Raw genomic sequence first — 24,635 nt, 5'->3', positions numbered from 1 at the left:
TTGGCTCTTTCTTGCTCCAAGTAGAAAAATGTATTAAACCCCCAAACTCAAAGTAAGGTCTCTTTCTAGTACTCCTGGAGACAAGGGAGACTGGACTCCAAACAGGAAGAGATCTGAGGACTTGGCTCTTCATGCAGAACTGACCAGAGGAACGCCAAAGTACCCAACGCGAGCTACCTAGAACCGCCGCAGATGAGACAGGGCTACTTGCTGCTTTCAAGAAGAAACACTAGGTAGAAGGCAGCTAGGTGGGCAGTTCCTTCCCAGCCACCCCTTCTCACCTGCTGCTGCTGCTGATACATTGTGGTCTGCTGGCTGGGAAAGGGGCTGCTGGAAGGGGTGCCTTGGGTGGAGAACTGATTGCCATAGGAATCATGTCTACAGGCAGGAGAGAAACAGTCAGTCATTGTGGGAAATGGCAAAGCCCAAGCCACAGCAGCTGGCCTGGGAGCAGGTGCCACTCACCGTTGCTGCTGCTGCTGCTGCTGCTGCTGCTGCTGTTGCGGGGGATAGCGGCTGGGAGAATACATCCCCGAGTCTGGGGCAGAAGGCATGAGATTAGGCTGGGGGGCTCCAGTGCCCATGTTTCCCTCGGGCCCTATTCCAGGCTCCGTCCTAAACAAAATTAGAGAAGCCAATTGAATCCACTACAGTTGTAGGGTCCTAGGGATGTGGTAGGAACCAGGGGCTATGCTTACCTCACTCTGTCATAAGGCCCTCCGTAGGGATAGTGCTGTCGTGGTCCCATAGCCACATTTCCCAGCCCAGGGCCCGTGGCACGGCTGTAGGGGTCACCCATCCCACCGTTGGGGCCCTGCCCTGAGGACATGAAGGGATCACTCCCTGGAGCTGAAGGCAGAAAGGAAGACAGTGAGAAAACCGGCAGGCCAGCAGCCCAGCAATCTACTCCTGGCCTGTTAAAAAGCCCAAGGCTCTCTTGGGACCATGGGTTTATTCTGTTTTTCTGACATTTCAAAACAGACATCTTGAAGAGGCCCAACCAGCAAAAAGCAAAAAGCAGTACTTGTTAAAGGGTAACGGGGTGAGGCCAGGAGATAAGAAAGCAGGGGGGAGGGCATTTAGATCAGGTGGTTACGTGTGGAGATGAGGAGTGGAAAGAAAGCTGGCTTGACAAGAACCCCCATTTCCTCGTCCTGTCTTCATTACCACAAGATCAACAGTAAACGTCACCTTTCCTCATGCTGCCATAAGGATCCTTATTTGGCTCGTAGGACATGCGCCCCATCATGTCAGAGGTATTCATACTGGGCTGGTACCCAGGGTTTGGAGTCATGGAATTCCGCTTCTGGAATGTGGGGTCACTTCCATCAGGAAAGGCATCCTGGATCCCGACTGAATTGCTCCTGCTCCAGAGTGGGGAAATTAAACCTCAAATAGGCCAATTCCTCCGAAATAAGGCAAGACCCACAAGAGTCACTGGCTAGGAAGGCAGAGGCTGGGACTACTCTTGGGCTGCACAGGCCTCTTCCTGTGCACTTGTTCCCGGGGTCCCCAAAACCTTCACCCCGACTCTTGGCCTTACCTCATGCCTGGCAAGGGGGGGATCTGACTGTGTGGTGTGGATGCTGGAGTCGGTGGCTTCAGGTCTCCTCCTTCTGCCATGGAGCTGCTGGTTGACTGAGGAGTCTGTGGCCCCTGCATAGATCCTGATCCCGCTAGGAACAGAGATGGAGACTGAGCAGTCTGTTTGCCAGGAGTGCTTAGCTCTCACAGGATTATACAAATACCTCTTTCGTTTGTTTGTGGCAGCAGGGGTTGAACTCAGGGTCTCATATAAGCACACTACCACTAAACTATGCCTCTAGTTCTTTTTTTAGTCTGTCTGCCTGTCAGTCTGTCTGTCTTGAGACTTGAATCCAGGGGCATTCTACCTCTGAACTACACCCTTAGCCCTAATTTTTTAAAAATTTATTCAGAAACAGGGTCTCACTAGAATGAAGAGTGTTTCATTTCTTGCTGAGGCTGTCCTTGAATCTGCAAAACTCCTATCTCAGCCTTCCAAGTACTGGGATTATAGGCATGTGCCACCACACCTGGCTCTAAATTGCAGTACTGAGACTGAATCTAGGGCACTGTACTTCTGAGCTACACCCCAGCCCTATTTTTTATTCTATTATTTTATTATTTATTCTTTATTTTGAAATAGGATCTCACTAGGTTGCAGAGGGCCTCACTAAGTAGCTGGGATTAGCTGCAAACCTGCGATTCTCCTGTCTCAGCCTCCCAAGTACTGGCATTACAAACATGAGTCACCATGCCTGGCATATTTTAAATGCACCAAAAAAATGTTTAAAATAACTTATTTTGACACACAGGGTCTAAGTTGCTCAGGCTGGCCTGCCTTTCTTTCTTTCCTTCTTTCTTTCAAGTTGGGTCCCTCCCCTAAGTGATCTTGCAGCGGAAGCCAGAAGTGGAGACTCCAGGTGCCTCGAGACTCCAAACATCGCGATGCTACAGATGTCATGAGAGAATCAGCATGCCTATAAAACAGCAGTGCCTCCGATCCCCCATGTGACTCAGCTGGCCGATCAGGACTATGCGCAACTCTCCAGACCCATGGCCCGTTGGTCCCTTCCCCCATGGCCAGCTGACTCTCCGGAGGGTGCCGGGTTCTGAATAAAACAGGGGTCTCTGATAACCTGGTTGGTGTTTTTGCCTCCCTCCTAAACCCCCTAACTCTATTTTCAACTATTCCTTCCTTCCTTCCTTCCTTCCTTCCTTCCTTCCTTCCTTCCTTCCTTCCTTCCTTCCTTCCTTCCTTCCTCTTTCTCTCTCGCTCTCTCTTTTTGGTACTGGGGATTATTAACCCAAGGGCATTCTATGTCCAAGCTACACCCCTACACCCCAGCCCTCTCTCTCTCCCTCCCTCCCTTCCTTCCTTTTCTTTCTATTTCTGCTCTGGGGATGAAACCCAGGGGCATTTGACCTCTGAGCTACACTCCCTGCTCTATTTTTTATTCTTTATTTTGAAACAGGGCCTCACTAAGTAGCTGAGGCTGTCCGCAAACCATGATCCTCCGGTCTCAGCCTTCCAAATGCTGAGATTACAAGCGTGTGGCACCATGCCCGGCTTATTCTTTATTTTGAAACAGTGTCACTAAGTAGCGGAGGCTGGCCACCAATCTGTGATTCTTCTGTCTCAGTCTCCTGAAGTATTGGGATTACCAGCATGCACCACCATGCCTGGACCAGGCTTCCTTTGAATTTGGAATCCTCTGGTCTCAGCCTCCGGAGTAGCTGGGATTACAGGTGTGCACCCCTACCTAGCCCCAGGATTTCCTTGTAAAAATTTTCCCAAAACCTTTAAAGCCTGAATAACCTTCTTGCAGGTGACCTGACAGGCCAGATAAACAAGGAAATGGGTTTTGTCACTCTGCTTTTAACATTTAGAGTGATGTGGCTATGACATCATCATGCTGGTCCTTTCTTGAGACACTGCCAAATTCCCTAACTACCTCTCTTTACTTTTCCAAGAAAGCCTATTAAACGGTAATGCTGGTGCACAGAATTCCAGTCAGGGCCCCCAAAATCCAGGCTGGGAAGGGTTCGTTTTGCCTCCAATCTGTGTACTTTAGGAGCCTAGTCACCCCAACTCTTGAGCACCCAGCAGTGTCACCCTCAGTTTCAACTGTTCCTCAGATGAGCACAGAACTACCAGTAATTAATGTTTCCATTAGTTACCATTCCCAGCAGCAGATATCCCACTGCTGAGGCCTCCCCAGCTGATGAGTCATCTCAGGAACTCATTACTCTCAGAGGTCAACACCAGGGCACAGATGTTTACACCCACCTTCCAGGGCCCTGGCCTTCCTCCCTCCCTATGCCCGCCTAGGCCCCAGCCTCCCTTGAAAAGAGGGTAGGCAAGGCACTCCAATCAGAAAATTCCATTCATATCCCCTCCCTGCCAGCTCCTTCCATTCATCACCATCTCAGCTCCCTGGGGAATCTGGGCTCTAGTCTGCTGCATTCTAAGGCACTGACATCAGCGGCCAGGGTTCCCAGGTGGCCCTGCCTCACTGTTACTTGCCAGTGCCCCCCCCCCCTACTCACTGGTTTACCAACATTTGGCAAGATGCCAGATGAACAACAAAAATTAAAACTTAATGGCTGCTGCAGAATACTTCCCAAGGGAGTCGCCAATGCCCACTCTGGTCTGCCAACTTGTAAGGCACTGTGGTAGGACAGGGTAGATAAAAGTACCTGGCACCTGCCCTGCTACCCCGGAGGCAAACACCTCTGAAGAAGGAGCCAGGACAACAGGCCCTCAGCCTTGGCTGTTAAATTACCAGGAGAGGGAGGCTGGATCTTAGGCTGGGATTTCTTGGAATCAGCAGCTGCAAAGATGTCTGGGGGAGGGTCTTCTCCCCGTTCAATCTTGCACTCGAAGGCATAGAGACACTGGATATACTGCTTTTTCAAGGAGCTGGCAGCACTGCTTGATGTGCCCACATTGAGGTTGGTTGCAAGTTCCCGCCATTTTTTGTTCTTGTTGACCTGTATAGCCAATCAGAAGAGTCAGGGTATATCCTCTGTGTCTTTTTGTGCACAAACCCCAAACCCAAAGAGATTACTGCAAGACATTCTTTTCTTATACATTATACTGTCAGCATGTTTTATTCCAACATTCAGGCAGTGCTTACTCAAAAACAGCACAGCCCTATTTTTTATTCTTAATTTGGAAACACGGTCTGAGTTGCAAAGGGCCTAAGTAGTAGCTGAGGCTGTCCGTGAACTGTGATCTTCCTATCTCAGTCTCCCAAATGCTGGGATTACAAGCGTGTGCCACCATGCCTGGCTATCACAATTCTTTCTGCGTGACACTGGGGATTAAACCCAGGGGCATTTGATCTCCAAGCTATACCCCCTGCCCTATTTTTTATTCTTTATTTTGAAACAGGGTCTCACTAAGTTGCGAAGTGCCTAAGTAGCTGAGGCTGGTTGTGAACCTGCGAGCCTCCTGGGATTATAAGCGTGTGCCACCACACCGGGCTTTTTTAATATAAAAAAGGGTCTTGCTAAGTTGCTGAGGGTCTCATTATTTGCTGAGACAAACCAGCATTCCTCCTGTCTCAGCCTCCCAAGAATGGGAATTACAGGCGAGTGCCACCATATGCCTGGCTCCTTATATAACCATAAGGCAATTCAGGTGTGCAAAGTCCCTTCAGATACAAATCCAATTTTTTTTTTTTTTTTTTTTTTTGCAGAACTAGGGATTAAACCCAGGGGCATTCTACCTCCGAGCTATACCTCCAGCACTATTTTTCATTCCTTTTTTTTGCGGTACTGGGGATGGAATCCAGGGATAGTCTACCTCCAAGCTATACCTCTAGCCCTGTTTTTTATCCTTTATTTTGAAACAGGGTCTCCCTGAGTTACAGAAGGCCTCACTAAGTAGTAGCTGAGGCTGCCCGCAAACCATGATCCTCCTGTCTTACCCTCCCAAATGCCTGGCTCCTCCCTCCTTCCCTCCCTCCCTCCTTGTTTTTTGTGGTACTGGGGTGGAACCCAGGGGCATTCTACCTCAGAGCTACACATCCAGCCCTATTTCTTTATTTTGAAAAAGGGTCTAAGTTGCAGAGGGCCTCCCTAAGTGGCTGGGGCTGTCTGAACTACGATCCTCCTGTCTCAGCCTCCTAAATACTGGTATTACAAGTATGTGCTACCACGCCCAGCTAATTATTCTGAAACAGGGTCTCGCTAAATTGTGGAGGGCTTCACTAAGTAGCCAAGGCTGGCCTGGAACCTGCAATCCTCCTGCTCTCTCAGCTTCCCAAGTACTGAGATAACAAAGGTGTGCCACCACATCCGCAAACCATGATCCTCCTGTCTCAGCCTCCCAAATGCTGGGATTACAAGCATGCGTACCACGCCTGGCTCTTTTATTTTTTTTTAATTCTTTATTTTGAAACAGGGTCTCAGTTGCAAAAGGCCCAAGTAGCTGAGGCTGGCCACAAACTGTGATTCTCCTGTCTTAGCCTCCCAAATGCTGGGATTTCAAGTGTGCGCCACCACACCCGGCTTCCAAACTCTATTTTATTTTTTATTTATTTTATTTTTGTGGGTCTGGGGGTAGAACGCAGGGGCATTCTACCTCCAAGCTACACCCCCTGCCCTACTTTTTATTTTTTAAGTCTTTATGCTGGGATTACAAGCGTGCACCACCACGCCCGGCTCCAAACCCTGTTTTAAATGCACAATAAAAACATTTTATTAAGTAGAAATCCTTGTAATAATATCAATAACCATCCTGCCAAACTGGTGACTTTCACATGATCCCCCCAGTGTGGTGTTCCCTTCTAACTCAACATTCTTGTGCTACTGTCCCTGTACCTCAGCGACACAGAACACTTCAAGCTCCTTTTCCTCCACCACACCCAGGTGGGCCTTGACTTCTGAACTCTCCACAAGCATTGAGCCTACAACTCTGTCCCCTTCCCTTAGAAAGAGGCACATGACCAGGACCATTTCCATATGCTCCCTATAACGGGTCCTTTGCACTCGCTGGACAGGTCTTCTTCATGTCTATTTACCATTTGGTAAGCCTGTCTCCCAAGAGCTGGAAACAAAGATTTCCAGTCCTAATTCACAAGGCAAGGCCAACATGTTGTGATACCTTTTAATCTGTATCTGTGTTAATAGGGAGTAGGTTAAGGAAGCAGAGAGTGAGACAACCTAGATGAAAAGGAAATGACAGAGAATACTTCCTGTGCTGCTGTTGTGGGGAGGTAACACCCGGGCTGTCCTTTAAGTTGGAGATGGCCTTGGTAGATGATATTCCAGATTCTCTTCCATTTCCATGCCATCTGGCCCAGTCTACTGGAATGGCTCTCCCACAACACACAAACTCTACTTATCCTTTAGAAATGAGCAAGACACACATCTTTTGCCTTCTTCTTCTTTTTTTTTTTTTTCCTGGTACTGGGGACTGAACCTAGGGGCATTCCAACTTGAGGCAGAATACACCCCAGGACCTATTTTTTATTCTTTACTTTGAAACAGGGTCTCACTAAGTAGCTGAGGCTGGCTATGAATGTGCGATCTTTCTGTCTCAGCCTCCCAAGTATAGGGATTACAGGCATGGGCCACTATGCCTGGCATATATTTTGCCTTCTTTTTCTTTTTCTTTTTTTGGTACCAAGGATGCAACCTAGGGGTACTCTAACTCTGAACTGCACCCACAGCCCTATTTTTTACTCTTTATTTTGAAACAGGGTCTCACTGAGTTGCAAAGGGGTCTCACTAAGTAGCCGAGGCTGGCTGCAAACTGCAATCCTCCTGTCTCAGCCTCCCAAATGCTGGGATCACAAGTGTGTGCCACCATCCCTGACCTAGAATTCAATTACATCATAGCATCTGAAGGATTTTCATCCTTTTGTAAACTCAGAGGCAGGCCTTATCTTAGAGATTCCCTCTGTACTTCACTGTAGGTTCAGTGAGTCCAGAAGCCCACCAATCAGAAGCCAACCTTGACCCAACGTCCCTTTTACCTATAAGCAGGGGAGGCCTATAAGAACTCATCATAGAGAAAAGCATGACTACACCCGGGGTCACTTCAGAAGCCTTCTGTGGCTTTGCTTCCCACGCCAGTTATGTGGTAGTAAGCACGTGTCTTGTTTTGTTTTGTTTTCCCTTGTGGGGGAGGGGAATAAAGCCTGAAGGGAGAAGGAATTCATAAGTGACTGTTAGTTGGCTTTATTCCAAACACTTTCTTTTCTGCGGGTGACAGCTGTTTTCCTCTTCTGATTTAGGTTTAAAATAGGTCCCTCCCTGCTACCTTACCCCCACCCCTTCCAAATTCAGCCACAAACTCAGATCCAAAAGCTGGTTTCTGGTCTGGCGGCTACAGAACACAAAGAGGAGCAGAGTCACCTGTATGACTCCTGGGCTCAGTATTTTAAAAATGTTATCAGGGAGGACCAAGGCTCTGGGTGGTATCCAGTGGAGAGGTTTCCAGCAAGTTTTAATCTGCTCACTTAAGTCCCATATACAGTAACTTCGTGTGTGTGTGTGTGTGTGTGTGTGTGTGTGTGTGTGTGTGTGTGTGTATTACTGGGGATGAAGCTCGGGGGCATTCTACCTCTGAGATACACCCAAACCCTACTTTTTTTTCTGTGTGTGTGTGTGTGTGTGTGTGTGTGTGTGTGTGTGTGTGTTACTGGGGGTGGAACCCACGTGCTTTCTGAGTGACACCCCCAGCCCTAATTTTTTATTCTTTATTTTTGAAATAGGGTCTCACTTCATTGCAATGGACCTCACTAAGTAGCTGAGGCTTTGGCAATCCTCCAGTCTCTGCCTCCTGAATGCCGGGATTACAAGTGTGCGCCACCACGCCCAGCTGCAAACCAATTTATGTGGCAGACACCTAACTTTAAGTAGCTGAGGCTGTCTGTGAACCGCAATCCTCCTGTCTTACCCTCTCCAAATGCTGGGGTTAAAACCATGCCCCACCCACCATGCCGGGCATATTCTTTTATTTTGAAAAAGGTTCTCACTAAGTAGCAAAGGGCCTCACCAAGTAGCTGAGGCTAGCCTTGAACCTAGGCTCCTCCTGTCTCAGCCTCCCAAGCACTGGGATTACAAGCGTGCACACCATGCCTGGCTTACTTCTAACTTGTTTGTCTAGAAGGGTACATTCTGCATCTTTCTGAGTGACTTATAGACCTGGATATGGTTACATATGTCATAAGTAGCTAAGACAGGATGTGAAACAGCCTCTCTCCAAACCCTGAACTCACTACTATACCAAATTGCCTCCATGGAATCAGAATGTCCACAGGTTTTCTTTATTGTTACACCTCAGTGGGACCACACACACACACACACACACACACACACACACACACACACACACACACACACACGGCAAACTTCTAATAGTTCATCCTGCTACAGAGATCTCAAGCCTTTGCCTTATCTTTTAGAATCCCTGCGCTCCTGGTCTGTCAGTAGTATGTGACCCAGAGATCAGGAGAAGGCTATCCCCATGGGTTACATGGTACCATGGAAAGTCAATGTATAACTAGATAGGGGCTTGTGGAAACAACAAAAGATGCAAACTCAGAAACTCACCTGAGTCAATCCACCAATCTCCTTCACAGACACATAAAGGCGATAGAGATCCAGCGGTTTCCTACCCACAGCAGGCAGATTTGTCATGCCCATGGCCTTCTCCTCTGTGAAGGCAAGGTAGCGGTCCACCCATATCTTCCTCTCAGGCTCACCACCCAGCTCATACAACTTGGTGATCTTCTCATTGGTTGTAGTAGAAGAACTGGATTTCTGGAGGAGTAGGTCATAACGCACAGAACAGATCACATTCAAGGCCTGTGCTGAAGGTCTCAGAAGTCTCTCGATGAGCACAGTGGGAAAGCCTCTTGCTCTAGGGTGGTCACTAATACCTGCCCTGACTTCACAAGGCTATGGGCCAAAAGGAAGATAGACTTTCCCACTGTAAAAGAAAAGAACTAGGCTGGATGCCTTTATGTATCTGGTATTATCTCATCTAGGCCACAGGAGGCAATGCCTAAGATCTCACAGCAGCAGGGCTGAGTTTCCAACCCTTCCTCTGACACTGAGGCCATCACTACTCCCATGGTACTTTCTAAAAGTCCGGACATATTTAAATAACCCCAAACATAACCTTCAAACAATGGGAAAGACTAAAATGAAAAGCAACACTTCAAGAAAGAACAGGTTTCCCACTTATTGGAAATGTTTTGGCTATTAACTTGTGGCCAGCCAAAAGGGTAGGAAGCCGAAGATGAAAACCACAGGAGGTAGCAGATTTGATTTTTTATTTTTCTACTTTTTTGTTGTTTTTTTTTTTGTGGTATTAGAGATTGAACCCAGTGGCATTTTGCCCTGAGCTATACCTTTAGCCCTACTTTATTTTTTATTTTGGAATAGTGTCTCAGTAAAAGTTGCTGAGGCTGACCTCATCTTCCCAAGTACTGGGATTACAGACATGGGCAACCCATGACTGGCCACTTTTCTTCTTCTTCTTCTTCTTTTTTTTTTTTTGCAGTACTGGGAATGGAGCCCAGGGGCATTTTACCTCAGAACTATATTGCTAGCCCTATTTTTTTATACATTATTTTGAAACTGGGTCTCACTGAGTTGCAAAGGGTATCACTAAGTCGCTGAGGCTGGTCACAAACCCGGATCCACCTGTCTAAGCCTCCCAAACTTCTGCAATTACAAGCATGCGCCACCACGCCTGGTTTACTTTTCTTACTTTTATAGGTGGGGGAGTAAGATATGGCCAAGGACAGAACTTCTTATAATTACCCAAATGCTGGGTGGGTCCCACAGCTGCCACGAAGCCCAACAGAGAGCCCACCCATAACCAACCTATAGACCCCAAGCACCCAATCCCCATTTTTTCTATTCCATCTTTCCATTTATTTTATTTGTTTTTATTTATTTATTTAATTTAGTAGTACTGGGGGTGGAATCCAGGGCTATACTCCCAGACCTATTTTTTAATATTTTATTTGGAAACAGGGTCTCACTAAGTTGCTGAGACTGCCTTCAAACGTGTGTGATCCTCCTGTCTCAGCCTCCCAAGTGCTGGGATTATAAATGTACGCCACCACACCTGGCTCTCCATCTTTCTTTTTAAACAACCAATGGCAACAATCATTCTTTCTGCTATGAGTAAGGTCTAGGAAGAGAAGGCCAACTGGTTGACCACAGAACACATCATCTTTCAGTGCTCATGTATGGAGCAGTTTCAGAGAAGGACTAGCTAAATACTACAGAGAATCCTACACCGTAAGGTCTGACATTTCCTCTGTAACATGAAGCTGTGAGAATATGTATATATGCATTTACTATTTATTTATTTAGTGGTACTGGGGATCGAACCCAGGGGCATTATACCTCTGAGCCACACCCCCAGCTTTAATTTTTTTTTTTTGGAAACAGGGTTTCACTAGGATGATGAGAGTCTCGGTATTCACTGAGACTGTCCTTGAATCTGCAATCCTTCTGTCTAAGGCCTATCAAGTATTGGGATTACAGGTATTTGCCACCACACCTGGCATGATGTTATTTATATGGGGATCCCTTCGGTTAACTCAAAGCTCACTCAATGAGCTAATATACTGAGTCCCTTCATGAAAATAGGAGGGAAGAGAAGCTTTTTCAGAGACTAGTTTGAGTCATAAAGAGCTAATGACTTATCACTTTCTTTCCTTTTTGCTTCCAATCACTGAAAAGGATAAGAAACAAAGTTGAGAAGAATCGGGCCAAAAACCATTACCTTGGATTTGGATTCTGTCTTGGGTGTCCCATCTGCCTTGTTGTTCATCTTGGTGGCTGGAGTTAACTTGACATCCCCAAGGCCCATCATCTCTGGGCTGGCTGCCATCCCTGTAAAAGAGAAAAAAATTCTCAAGTCCAGTAGGTTTTTAGCTGTGACTGGAAGAGGATTCTTGAGGAAATTCCTGGGTCCTATGCCTAGGACTTACCTGCTGAATTGTTGGCCATGGTTCCACCCATGGGATATGGGGGTCCCTGAGGGTTGATCATACCAGCCATGCTATTAATCCCTTGCCCATAGGGAGGTGCAGTCCCCATCATGCCCCCTTGATTCATATTGGGGTAGCCGGGTGGCCTGAGGAAAAAGATGTAAAATAGGAGAAACAAGGTAAGAGACATTTATATTTGGACTTGAGCTAAATAAGATTGTGTGTGATTGTTTAGTTAGGCCTCTCTTTCTTCTCAGAGTCCTGGGGATCAAATCCAGGGTTTTGTGCTTGCTAGGCAAGAGCTCTACCATTGGGCTACAATCCCCAATCTGTAGAAAAAAAATTTATGGGTCCCTCAAATCAAAACTATACAACATCTGGATATTATTGTTTTGAAACAGGGTCTCACTAGGGTGCTGAGAGTCTCCCTAGATTGCTCGGGCTAGCCTTAAATGTGCAATCCTCCTGTCTCAGCCTCCCAAGTACTTAGATTATAGGTGAGTGCCACCACGTCTGGCTAACATCCGGATATTTGTATCTTCTACCTTCCAAAAAGATTTGTGTGTGTGTGTGTGTGTGTGTGTGGTACAGGGAATTGAACCCAGAGATATTCTACTTTCAAGGTATTCCCCAGACCAATTTTGTTTCTTATTTGGAAACAGGGTCTCACTAGGTTACTGAGGGCCTCAAAATTGCTGAGGGTGTCCTTGAAGCTGCAAACCTCCTGTCTCAGCCTCCCAAGTACTGAGATTATAAGTGTGCTCACCATATCCAGCCAAAATGGTTGAGCTGTATATAGTAAACACTACATCAATTTTATTATTTTGTGGTACTGAGGTTGAACCTCTGAGCCACACCCCTGGCCCTATTTTATTATTTTTGAAACAGGGTCTTGCTAGGTTAATTAGAGTTTTACTACTTGCTGAGGCTGGCCGTAAACCTGTGATCCTCCTGTCTCAGCCTCCCAAGTACTGGGATTACAGGTAGGTACCACCACATCTGGCTATACTATCTCAATTTTTTTTCTTTCTTTTTTTTGGAGGTACTGGGGATGAAACCCACGGGCATTCTACCTTTGAGCTACACCCCCAGCCTCTTTTTTTTTTTTTTTTTTTTTTTTTTGTGGTACTGGGGATGGAACCCAAGGGCTTTCTACCTCCAAGCTGCAACCCCAGCCTGATATTTTTATTCTTTATTTGGAAACCAGATCTCACTGAACTGCAAAGGGCCTCATTGAGTAGCTGAGGCTGTCCACAAACCATGATCCTCAGGTCTTAGCCTCTCAAATGCTGGGATTACAAGCGTGCACTATTATCTCAATTTTAAGAACAGAGCCCCTATCTTGTTCCTTGTACCAGTTTTATCATACCAAACCCCAACCAGACTGGACTGTTTAGCATAGCACCTGGAGGTGGCTTTCTGTTCTTTCTTTCTTTTGAGATAGGGTCTTACTGTGTTGCCCAGGCTGATCTCAAGCTTATGGGCTCAAGTGATCCTTGTACTTCCTGTAGCTGAGACTACAGATGCACAACAGTACATTCAGTTTTTGTTATAATACTTGGCCATGTAAAATTTAATATCAATCTAAGATGCTTAAAAAAGTCAACACTTTTGTTGTGCTTGTAATTTTATTTATTTAATTTTATTTACTTATTTATTTTTTGTGGTACTGGAGCTAGAACTCAGGGGCTTTCAGGGCTACAAGCCCAGACCTATTTTATATATTATTTGGAAAGAGGGTCTCACTAAGTTGCTGAGAGCATCTGAGGCTGACTTCAAACCTGTAATTCTCTTGTCTTTGCCTCCCAAGTACTGGGATTACAAATACTGGGATTACAAGCGTGCGCCACCATGCCCGGCTTGTTTGAAATTTTATACTTTAAGAAAGCCTAGATTCCTAAATAGTTTTTAATGAAATGCTACACACACACACACACACACACACACACACACACACACACACACACACGGCATCTTCATGTTCTTGATCTTACCTGTTTTGGATAGAGTTGGCAGCAACATGCATGGCGACAGCAGATTCTTGAGTTTTTCGGTTCATGCCCCCTGGTGGGGGACACATCCCTGACCCAACCTGAGGTGGCATATTGGCCATGTTAGGGCCATAAGGCCTATTTCCCATGGAGGCATGACTCATTCTCCCTGGAGGAAGGGTGCCATAAGGCGGGATGCCAGGCTGCCCGTGCATCTGACCTCCAGCACCCATGGGATTCATGCTTCCAGCCATGCCTGCACTGGGGTAGTTGGCATTGGGCAAAGCATTATAGTTGGGTTGCCTGGGATAGCCTCCTGTGAGGGGAGGGAGAAAAGACAGAAGACTTGGTTAGTAGCTCACTAGCAACTCACTGATATCCCTCAGCTCCCAAACTCCAAGCAATGAGAATCGGCATCAATATTTTGGTCAGGCTGGCATGGTGGTACACTCCTGTATTCCCAGTACTTGGGAGGCTGAGACAAAAGAATCAAAGGTTCAAGGACAATTTCGGCAAGATGTGTGACTCTAATCAACCTAGTGAGATCTTGTTTCAGAAATAAAAATAAAATAGGGTAGAATGCCCCTGGGTTCAATCCCTAGTACCGTAATTTTTTTTGGGGGGTGTGTGTGTCAGGAAAGAGATTGACTTCATGGTAGCTTTAACCTCTGTGGGTTAAAAAAAAAAAAAACGGTAATAGGGAAGCCAGGTGTGGTGGCGAACGCTTGTAATCCCAGCATTAGAGAGGCTGAGACTGGAGGATTGCAGTTCACGGACAGCCTCAGCTACTCAGTGAGGCCCTCGGCAACTTAGTGAGACCCTGTTTCAAAATAAAGAATAAAAAATAGCTCTGGGGGAGCCGGGTGTCGTGGCACATGCTTGTAATTCCAGCACTTGGAAGACTGAGACAGGAGCTGAGACATCAAGCCAGCCTCAGCTACTTAGTGAGGCTCTCAGCATCTTAGTGAGACCCTGTTTCCAAATAAAGTATAAAACAGGTCTAGGAGTATAGCTCAGAGGTAGAAAATCCCTGGATTCCACCCTCAGTACTACCAAAAAAAAAAAAAAAAAAAAAAATAGGGTAGGGGGTGAAGCTCGGAAGTCAAATGCCCCTGGGTTCCATCCCTAGACCCCCCCCCCCAAAAGTAATGGGAAAAGTAGCAACATGTATAGGCAGGCTTAAGTTGTCCTTTCTTCTTTTATTCTATGCTGAGGATTGGATCCAGGGTCTCATACATGGAAGGCTCTCTATCTCAAACCATACCCCAGCCTGTCTCCTTAAACCAGGGCTAGCCTGGGGAACCTAGCAGGACCCTGTCTCAAAATAAAAAATAAGCTGGACGTGGTGGTGCACGCTTGTAATCCCAGTACTTGGGAGGCTGAGACAGGAGGATTAGAAGTTCGAAGCCAGCCTCAGCATTAGCAAGACCCTATTTCCAAACAAAAAATAAAATTGGTCTGGAAGTGTCACTGGAAGGTAGCAGGCCCCTGGTTTCCATCACCAATACCACACACACACACACACACACACACACACACACAAAAAAAAAAAAAAAAAAAAAAAAAAAAAAACAACCCACCAAAAAACGGTTTAGGGTATAGCTCAGTGGTAGAATGCCCCAAGTTCAATCCTTAGTGCTGCAAAAAAAGAAGGAAGGACTGGGTGTGGTGGTATACACTTGTAATCCCAGAATTTGGGAGGCTGAGACAGGAGGATTTCTGTTCCAGATACCTCAGCTACTCAATGAGGCCATCTACAACTCAGTGAGATCTTGTTTCAAAAAATTAAAAAAAAGGGCTGGAGAATACCCCTGGGCTTCATCCCCAGTAATGCAAAAAAAAAAAAAAAAAAAAAAAAAAAAAAAAAAGAAGGCAGCACAGAGCAGGGGTGCTACTCTGCGCTCCTGTCCAGGCTCTTTCCTTTCTCCACACTCCTGCTGCTTTTTATCCTGTGCAAGACTTTCAGCTTTAGATCCACCTAGGGCTGGTGTGTGTGTGTGTGTGTGTGTGTGTGTGTGTGTGTAGTACTAGGGACGAATCTCAGGGGCATTCTACTTCTGAGCTACACTCCTAGCCCTACTTTTTATTTTTCATTTTGAAACAGGGTCTCACGACGTTACAGAGGGCCTCACTATGCAGCTAATGCTGGCTGCAAATCTGTGATCCTCTGGTCTCAGCCTCCCAAGTACTGGTATTACAAGGGTGTGCCACCACACCTGGCTTTATAGCTGATTTTAAGGAAAGATCTACTAGAACTTATAAACATGCTAAAAAAAAACCTGTATTAATAGCAACTATCTATTAAGTGTCTGTGTTCAGCTGTAGGTTAAATACCTTATATCTCTATTTTAGGGATGAAACATAGGCTCAGGGAAATTCAAAAATTTCTTTATAACCGAGTTAAGTAAAGACAGGATGGAACGCTGCCCTGCCCAAGAAAGGCCTGAGGTGAGTAGATTTAAGGCAAAGGACAGACCTATTCTTACAGCCCAGATGCCAGCATATCAGATGAGCAACGGTCTCTTCCTTACCCCTATGCACATCTAACTAGGTTGCGCACTCACCTTGAGGGCCATACTGAGCCCCCTGGGGACCATAGCTCCCCATGGAATTCTGCTGGTAGGAACCCATTCCTGTGTGCATCTGTCCTCCAGAAGGCTGACGTGGAGATAAGGCCGAGCCGGGCTGGGGGGAACTGTACTGGGGCATCTGGGGGTTCCTCTGCATATAACCTATTTGAGTAGTGTCCATTCAGTTATTTCCTCAAGTACAACAGGAACAAAGTGCTCTCCCCCCATCTTTATTATCTACATTTTTGTTAGCAGCAATTTGCACTGTCTTGATTGGCTATATAGTGCCTTTTAGGAACCCTGAAAGTGACCTAACATAATAGAGGGCGTGCCAAATGTTCCTACTGAATGAATGTTTCAAAAGATATACAACGTGGTCAATAAAACAAAATGGTAAACAATTTAATAGGTGAAGATTCACTGCTGAGTCTGGGGGGGGGGAAAATCTATCAGAGCACAGACAAGCACTGAGAAATGACTCTTGGGGAATGTAATTCCAGGGCCACAATCTGCTGCTGAGATTAACCTAAGCTTCATGGTCAAACAGTTCTACCCAAGTGTCTACTTTAACCTTCTGGCCCTACCCCAAAGTTAAGGCTCTCACCTCGATCTTGGCCAATGCTTGATTGGTTCATGGAAGGATGCATGATGCTGTCTGACTGGCCACTGGGTGGCCGAGGTGGCATCTGGTTGCCTGGTCCAGAACAAAAAAAGAAGTAAGCAAATCACAGCGAATCATGAGAATTCTAGCTAGGAGGTCAATTTACAGCTGGCAATGGTTTCTAGGGAGGACAAGCACCTCCCAGTATCATATAAACAATATAAAAAGAGATATCCAGTAAGGGTTCCTTCCCACCTCCCTTTACCAAATGCAAATGGAAACTATGCAGACATGAACCAGGGCTCCCTGATATCACTGGGACCAGTCACATTTCCTTATTCCCAAGATGAGCACTTAAGGGTACCTGGCACTGCAGCCGGCGAGAGTGGTCCTGAGCGAGACTGAGCGACACTGGCAGGAGAGCCGACAGGGGATGGGGAGGGGCCTCGGATGCCGGGCAGGTGAGGGGAGGTGTGAGGAGAGAAAGGGGACTGAGCGGGATTGCTCTGCTCCCCTTGACTGCTGGAAATCCCTGATGTGCTCACTCCAGGACTCAGCGCTCCCTCTGTCCCCATAGGGAGGTCATCTATTGAACCAGATAGATCCTGAAAAACACCCAAGAACACAGATTAGTAATAGGAGGCAGAAAGTCTCTCCTTTTTACAATCCTACCACGTAATAAAATTTTTCCTTAAATAACCAAGAGCAAGTATAGATTACTTATACTAGAGCTTACATACGGCAAACTTTGTTAAGGACCATGTAGAAAATATTATAGACTTTGTGGGCCTTATACTCTGTCAAAATTACTCAACACAAAATATTTTAAAATGTGTGTGACAAGCTGGGCATGGTGGTGCATGCTTGTAATCCCAGCATTTGGGAGGCTGAGACTGGAGGATCGCGGTTCATGGACAGCCTCAGCTACTTAATGAGGACCTCCGCAACTCAGTAAGACTCTGTTTCAAAAATAAAAAGACTAAAAAATAGGGCTGGTGGTGTAGCTCGGAGGTAAGAATGCCCCTGGGGTTCCATCCTCAGCACTGAAAATAAATAAATAAATAAACAAACAAATAAATAAAATATGTGTAACAAGCCAGGAGTGATGGCACATATCTACAATCCCAGTACTTGGGAGGCTGAGACAGGAGAATAGTAGGTTTGAGGGTAGCCTCAGCAAGTAGTGAGACTTCTTTTTTAATATTTATTTTTTGCTGGTACTAGGGATGGAACCCAGGGGCATTCCACCTCCAAACTATATCCCTAGCCCTATTTATTCTTTAGTTTGCTGCTGGAATTACAAGTGTGTGCCACCATGCCTGGCTAGTAGTGAGACTTTCAATCTATTGAGATCCTGTTTCAAAACAAAAATAAGGTAGGGCTGAGGGTATAGCTTGGAGATAGAAGTCCCTGGGCTCAATCCCCAGTACCACAACAAACAAACAAAAAAATAAACAAATAAAATGTAGTTCAGAGATAGAATGCCTCTAGGCTAAATCCCCAGTGCCAAATAACTGGTGGTGCGTACTTGTAATCCCAGTTCTCAGAAGGTCCAGACGGAGGATTGCAGGTTCACGGCCAAACACAGCAATTTAGTGAGAATTAGTTTGAAAATAAAGAATAAAAAAGAGCTGGGCGTGGTGGCACATGCTTGTAATCTTAGCATTTGAGAGGCTGAGACAGGAGGATCGTGGTTCTCAGCCAGTCTCAGCTACTTAGTAAGGCCCTTTGCAACTCAGTGAGACCCTGTTTCAAAATAAAGAATAGAAAATAGGGCTGGGAGTATAACTCAAAGGTAGAGTGTCCCTGGGTTCCATTCCCAGTACTGGGAAAAAAAATAATAAAAAAATAAAATAAAAAATAAAAAAATAGGGCGGGGGGGGTGTAGAATGTCCCTGGGTTGAACCCCCAGACCCACAAAAAAAAAAAAAAAAAAAAAAAAAGTCAGAGGTATAGCTTAAGAGGTAGAATGTCCCTGGGTTCAATTCTCAGTCACAGAATAAATAATTGTGGTTTTCTGGCCCCATTCTACTTCCCCTAGGTGGAGTACAAATCTATACTTTCATATTCCTTCGAGGTCCAAATTTCTACAGTCATAAGAAAGCAGCTGTTTCAATGTGACACTAGTTCTTTTCCAACGGGAAACTACAAGCTGCTGCTAGGATGGCACCAATAGCTATGAGAGAATGTTAACAAGCTCGGGCAGTATTTGCAGATCGCTCTCCCTCAGAGTACTAACCTCCATTTCTTAACTGCCAAGAAAGTTTGAGACTGTTCCTAACACCTGGTCTACAACAGGGATGAACAAGTGTTTGCCAAGCGAACTCAAGCCCCAACCCCAGCTTTAAGTTTATTTAGTTTATTTTATTTATTTATTTTTTTTGGTGGTACTGGGGTTCCTGGAAGCCCTTCTACCTCCGGGCTACACTCCCAGACCTATTTTTACATTTTTATTTGGAAACAGGGTCTCCTAAGCCAGCGCGCGCAGCTGGCTTCGAACCTGCGCGATCTTCCTGTCTCTGCCTCCCAGGCAGGGGATCACAAGTGTGCGCCACCACGCCCGGCTGCTTATTTAGTTCTTATTATTTATTTTTGTGGTACTAGGGATGGAACCCAAGGCATTCTACCTACACCTCAGCCACAACCCAGCCCTTCCTTCCTTTCTTTCGTGGAGCTGGGGATGAAATCCAGGGCCTTCTGCCGGGCGTGGTGGCGCATGCTTGTAATTCCTGCGCTTGGGAGGCTGAGACTGGAGGATCACACAGATTCGAAGCCAGCCTCAGCTACTTAGTGAGGCTCTCAGCAACTTAGTGAGACCCTGTTTCCAAATAAAGTATAAAATAGGTCTGGGAGTATAGCCCAGAGGTAGAAAGCCTCTGGGTTCCACCCTAGCACCACAAAAAATTAAAAAAAAAAAAAAAAAAAAAAAAAAAAGAAATCCTTCTACCTCCAGGTTAACACTCCCAGTCCTATTTTATATTTTATTTGGAAACAGGGTCTCACTAAGTTGCTGAAAGCCTACGTAGCTGAGGCTGGCTTTGAACCAGTGCAATTCTCCTGTCTCAGCCTCCCAAATGTTGGGATTACAAGCCTATGCCACCACACCCAGCCATATTTTTTTTTTTTTTTTTTGGTGATACCATGCAAAGAAATGGATGGAACCCAGGGGCATTCTACCTCGGAGCTACACCCAGCCCTATTTTTTATTCTTTATTTGGAAACCCGGTATCACTGAGTTGCAAAGGGCCTAAGTAGCTGAGCCTGTCCGTGAACTACGATCCTCTCCAGTCTCAGCCTCCCAAATGCTAGGATTACAAGCATGTGCCGCCACACCTGGTTTATTCTTTATTTTAAAATAGGGTCCCACTAAGTTGCAAAGGGCCTCACTAAGTAGCTGAGGCTGTCCGAAAATGGTGATTTTCCTATCTCAACCTCCCAAATGCTGAAATTATAAGCATGCGCCACCATGCCTGGCTTAAATTTATTATTTTTTTTGCAGGTCTGGGATGTAACCCAGGGGCATTCGACCTCCGAGCTATACCCCTGCCCCATTTTTTATTCTTTATTTTGAAACTGTCTCGCTGAGTTGCGAAGGGCCTTGCTAAGTAGCTGAGGCTGTCCACGAATGGCAATCCTCTGGTCTCAGCCTCCTGAATGCTGGGCTGGGATTACAAGCGTGCACCACTGCGCCTGGCAAGATTTATTTATTTGTTTAGGTACTGGAGATTGCACCTAGAAGCATTCTACTTCTGAGCAACACCCTCAACTCTATTTTTCATTCTTCACTTTGAAACAGGGTCTAGGTAGCAGAGGGCCTAAGTAGCTGAAGCTGGCCGCGAACCATGATCCTCCTGTCTCAGCCTCCCAAATGTTGGAATTATAAGCGTGCACCACTATGCCTGGTACCAGCTTTAAGCTTTTTAATGAGAAATTGAACTAATTAGGAGAGAGTTCTCTCTGGGTCAGTGAACTCTAAGATTAGCAATCAGGAGCTCAATATGAAAAATATTCACACCAGGAATGTACTCCCCCAGGCCCCTCCAATATGTTCACTTTCTACCAATACTACTTCTGGCTGGGAACTAACCACATACATGAAGAATGAAAACCTTGATATATAAATGTTAAGAAATGAGTTTTTTGTTTTGTTTTTGCACAGTACTAGGGATGGAACTCAGCGGCATTCAACCTCCAAGCTACACCCTGGCCCATTTATTTATTTATTTATTTATTTATTTATTTATTTATTTATTTATTTATTTATTTATGGGTCTGGGGATGGAATCCAGAACACTCTACCTCTGAACTATACCCCCTGCCTTTTTTTTTGGTGGTACTGGGGATGGAACCCTTCTACCTCCAAGCTACACTCCCAGACGTATTTTATATTTTATCTGGAAACAGGGTTTCTTAAGCCAGAGAGGCTGGCTTCGAACTTGCGCGATCCTCCTGTCTCAGTCTCCTGAGCGCAGGGATTACAAGCGTGCGCCACCACGCCCGGCCCCTGCCCTGTTTTTTATCCTTCCTTCCTTCCTTCCTTCCTTTCTTTATTTATAGGTCTGGAAATGGAACCCAGGGGCATTTGACCTCTGAGCTACACCCCTTGCCCTATTTTTTATTCTTTATTTTGAAACAGAGTCTCACTGAGTTGTAGAGGGCCTCACTAAGTAGCTGAGGCTGTCTGGGAACCATGATTCTCTGGTCTCAGCCTCCCGAATGGTGGGATTACAACTGTGCGCCACCACGCCTGGCCTTTATTCTTTATTTTGAAACAGGGTCTCACTGAGTTGCGGAGGGCCTCACTAAGTAGCTGAGGCTGGCTGTGAACAGCAATCCTCCAGTCTCAGCCTCCCGAATGCTGGGATTACAAGTGTGCGCCATGCCTGACTTTTTTATTCTTTATTTTGAGATGGTCTCAGTGTATAAAGACCATTAGTGAGGCAAAAGGCCTCACTAAGTAGCTGAGGCTGTCCACCAACCATGATCCTCCTGCCTCAGCCTCCCAAATGCCGGGATTATAAGTGTGCTGCCACAGCTGGTAGAAATGAATTTTCTTAAAGAGACTTCTGAAGGAGATCCAAGCTGGCCTAACATGAGTCTATTCCTACTCATACAAATTAGCTTATCTTGGACAGTGCAGTTCCAAGTTAATTTGACAGTAACACTGGAGGTTGGAGGGCCTGTCTTAGGCTGTCCTTCAAGTCCTCCAGATGTTCAGACAAAACATCTGGTTTCTTCCTTGGAAATAGTTCTGTTGAGTTTTATAGGAATAAAGCTTGGTCTGAAGAAAAAGTAGGTAGGTAGGTATGCACTTTTGTTTGCATCCAGCTCGATATAGATGAGGTCAGAAAATGCTAGTGTTCCTTGCTGATAAGCAGGAGACCTATTTTACCACAGCATACTTTTAGGATGTAATTACGCTGTGTGCAGTGGTGTACCTATGTAATCCCAGCTATTTAGGAGGGTGAGTGAGGCAGGATGATCACAGGTTTGAGGCTAATATGAGCAATCCAGCAAAACCCTGCCTCAAAATGAAAACCAGAAAAGGAGCAGGGCTAAAGCTCAGTGGCCACGCAACTTTGGGTTCCATCCCAATATGAGTGGTGGGTGGGTGGGTGCGTGTGTATTTTAGGATTTGTTCTAATGTGGAAGGGAACTCAAAAGGCTAAAATCTAGGTAACACCAAATATTTTTTTCCCTCTAAAAGGACTAAAGCACCTGGAACCATAAAGAGCTCTGGGGTCATCCCAAGATAGAGGGTTCCATCCTTTTTTTTTTTTTTTTTGGTTGTACTGGGGATGGAACCCAGGGACGTTCTACCTCTGAGCTATACTCTCAGCTCTATTTTTTATTCTTTATTTTCAAAACAGGGTCTCAGTGAGTTGCAAAGGGCCTCACTAAATAGTTGAGGCTATCCACAAACCGCAATCCTCCTGTCTCAGCCTCCCAACTGCTAGGATTACGAACGTGGGCCACCATGCCCGGCTTCCATCCTCATTTTGGGGGCTAAGATACACAAGTGACATCTGGCTTCTGAAGGACAGCAAACTCAAAGAGACAACAAGAGGTCAGGCACAGTGGTGCACATCTGTAATCCCAGTACTTGGGAGGCTGAGACAGGAAGACTGCAGGTTTGAGGCCAGACCCAGTAATTTATTGAGAACCTCAGCCACTTAGCAAGATGATTTAAAAATAAAAAATAAAAAGTGGTAGGGGTATAGCTCAGGGATAGAATGCCCCTGGATTCAATTCCTAGCCACAACCTCCCCCCCAAACACAAAGAGACAAGATGACAAGAGAAGCCATCTGTATAGGCCAGAAATGGCCTTGAAGGCACTTGTTAAGATTCTATAGTCTATAATAGACCCCAAGGATCAATACCCTGTCTTATTTATTTATTTATTATTTGCGGTACTGAGGATGGAATGTAGGGGCATTCTACCTTTGGAGCTACATTTTCACCCCCAATTTTTATTTTGAAACAGGGTCCGAGTTGCAAAGGACCTCACTACGTAGTTGAGGCTGTCTTCGAACCATGATCCTCATGTCTCAGCCTCCCAAATGCTGGGATTACAAGTGTGTGCCACCACACCCGGCTTGCCAATATCCTGTTTTAGGGACCAGTAGGTCCCCCTCATGTACTCCTTCCCACGGTTTCTACTTCTTATGAAGCTGACAATTTCCAGTTTTTAAGGACAGCCTTAGCAAATAGTGAGACTTTCATCAACCTAGTGAGACCTTGTTTCAAAATAAAAATAAAAGTAGCTGGGCGTGGTGGCACACACTGATAATCCCAGCATTTGGGAGGCTGAGACAAAAGGATCACAGTTCATGGACAGCCTCAGCTACTACTTAGTGAGGCCCCTTGCAACTCAGTGAGACTCTGTTTCAAACATAAAAAAAAAAAAAAAAAAAAGACTAAAAAATAGGGTGAGGGTGTAGCTCGGAGGTAGAATGCCCCTGGGTTCCACCCCCCAGTCCAACCCCCACACACAGAGAAAAAAGAAAAGAAAAAAATACAAGCAGTGTAAGACATTCCATCACTCCCAGGGGCTATTCACAGTAAACACTTTTGATTGTGTGGTACTGGGAATGGAATCCTACCTCCAAGCTATACCCCCAGCCCTATTATTTATTTATTTATTATTATTATTTTTTGTCTTTTTTGGAACCGGGGATCGAACCCAGAGTGCCACACCTGCAAAGCAGGCGCTTTGCCACTGAGCTACATCCCGCCCCCCCAGCCCTATTATTTATTTATTTAGGTGGTACTGGGGGTGGAACCCAGAGGCTTTCTACCTCCGGGCTATACTCCCAGACCTTTTTTTAAAAATATATTTTATTTGGAAACAGGGTCTCACTAAGTTGCTGTGAGCCTCACTGAGTAGCTGAGGCTGGCTTTGAACCTGTGCGATCCTCCTGTCTCAGCCTCCAAGCGCTGGGATTACAAGCATGTGCCACCACGCCCGGCTATTATTTTGAAACAGGATCTCATTAAGTTGCAGAAGGCCTCACAAGTTGCTGAGGCTGGGTGTGAACCTGAGATTCTCCTGTCTCAACCTCCCAAGTATTGAGATTACAAGCATGTGCCACCACACCTGCCCCACAGTAAATCGTTTTATTGGAAGATGAGAGGGAATGCTAAAGGCAGCAGAAGTATCCAAAAGATGCCCCCAGCTGGTCGTGGTGGTGCACACCTATAATCCCAGTACCTGGGAGGCCAAGACAGAAGGATTGTAAGTTCAAGGACAGCCTCAGCAAATAGTGAGACTCTCATCAACCTAGTGAGACCCTGTTTCCAAATAAATACGATCTGGCTGGGGATGTTACTCGAAGTTGGAATGCCTCTGGGCACCACCACCACCACACCCTGCAAAAAAAGTCACCTACCGCCATTCTGCACAGATATTGCTCTGAACTCTATGTCCTTTTATTGCATAGGACACACCTCTGTTTTCTACCTTACAAAAAGCCAGTTTTT

The 24,635-nt window shown here is 45.8% G+C and overlaps 1 protein-coding gene across 3 annotated transcripts in view; it reads right to left on the bottom strand.

Annotated features, from left to right (window-relative positions):
* The window catches only part of ARID1A (AT-rich interaction domain 1A), a gene marked incomplete at both ends in the record, with an annotated part of 104,666 nt that overhangs the window by 6,007 nt on the left and 74,024 nt on the right, over positions 1–24,635 (bottom strand). For 2 of the 3 annotated variants that reach the window (XM_080691922.1, XM_080691924.1), the window contains 13 exons: positions 282–378; positions 466–615; positions 699–849; positions 1,192–1,367; positions 1,544–1,676; positions 4,308–4,515; positions 9,091–9,300; positions 11,285–11,394; positions 11,493–11,638; positions 13,487–13,799; positions 16,048–16,215; positions 16,658–16,747; positions 17,019–17,259. In XM_080691922.1, the coding sequence (XP_080548048.1) occupies positions 282–378; positions 466–615; positions 699–849; positions 1,192–1,367; positions 1,544–1,676; positions 4,308–4,515; positions 9,091–9,300; positions 11,285–11,394; positions 11,493–11,638; positions 13,487–13,799; positions 16,048–16,215; positions 16,658–16,747; positions 17,019–17,259 (2,193 nt within the window). The remainder of the gene's footprint in view (positions 1–281; positions 379–465; positions 616–698; positions 850–1,191; positions 1,368–1,543; positions 1,677–4,307; positions 4,516–9,090; positions 9,301–11,284; positions 11,395–11,492; positions 11,639–13,486; positions 13,800–16,047; positions 16,216–16,657; positions 16,748–17,018; positions 17,260–24,635) is intronic. The other variant, XM_080691923.1, reaches the window with a different exon arrangement.

The sequence above is a fragment of the Muscardinus avellanarius genome, assembly GCF_963383645.1.
Source record: "Muscardinus avellanarius genome assembly, chromosome: 3".
NCBI classification, from domain to species: domain Eukaryota; kingdom Metazoa; phylum Chordata; class Mammalia; order Rodentia; family Gliridae; genus Muscardinus; species Muscardinus avellanarius.
The sequence above is the reverse complement of the archived record's forward strand: the minus strand, read 5'-3'. Positions and strand labels throughout refer to the sequence as shown.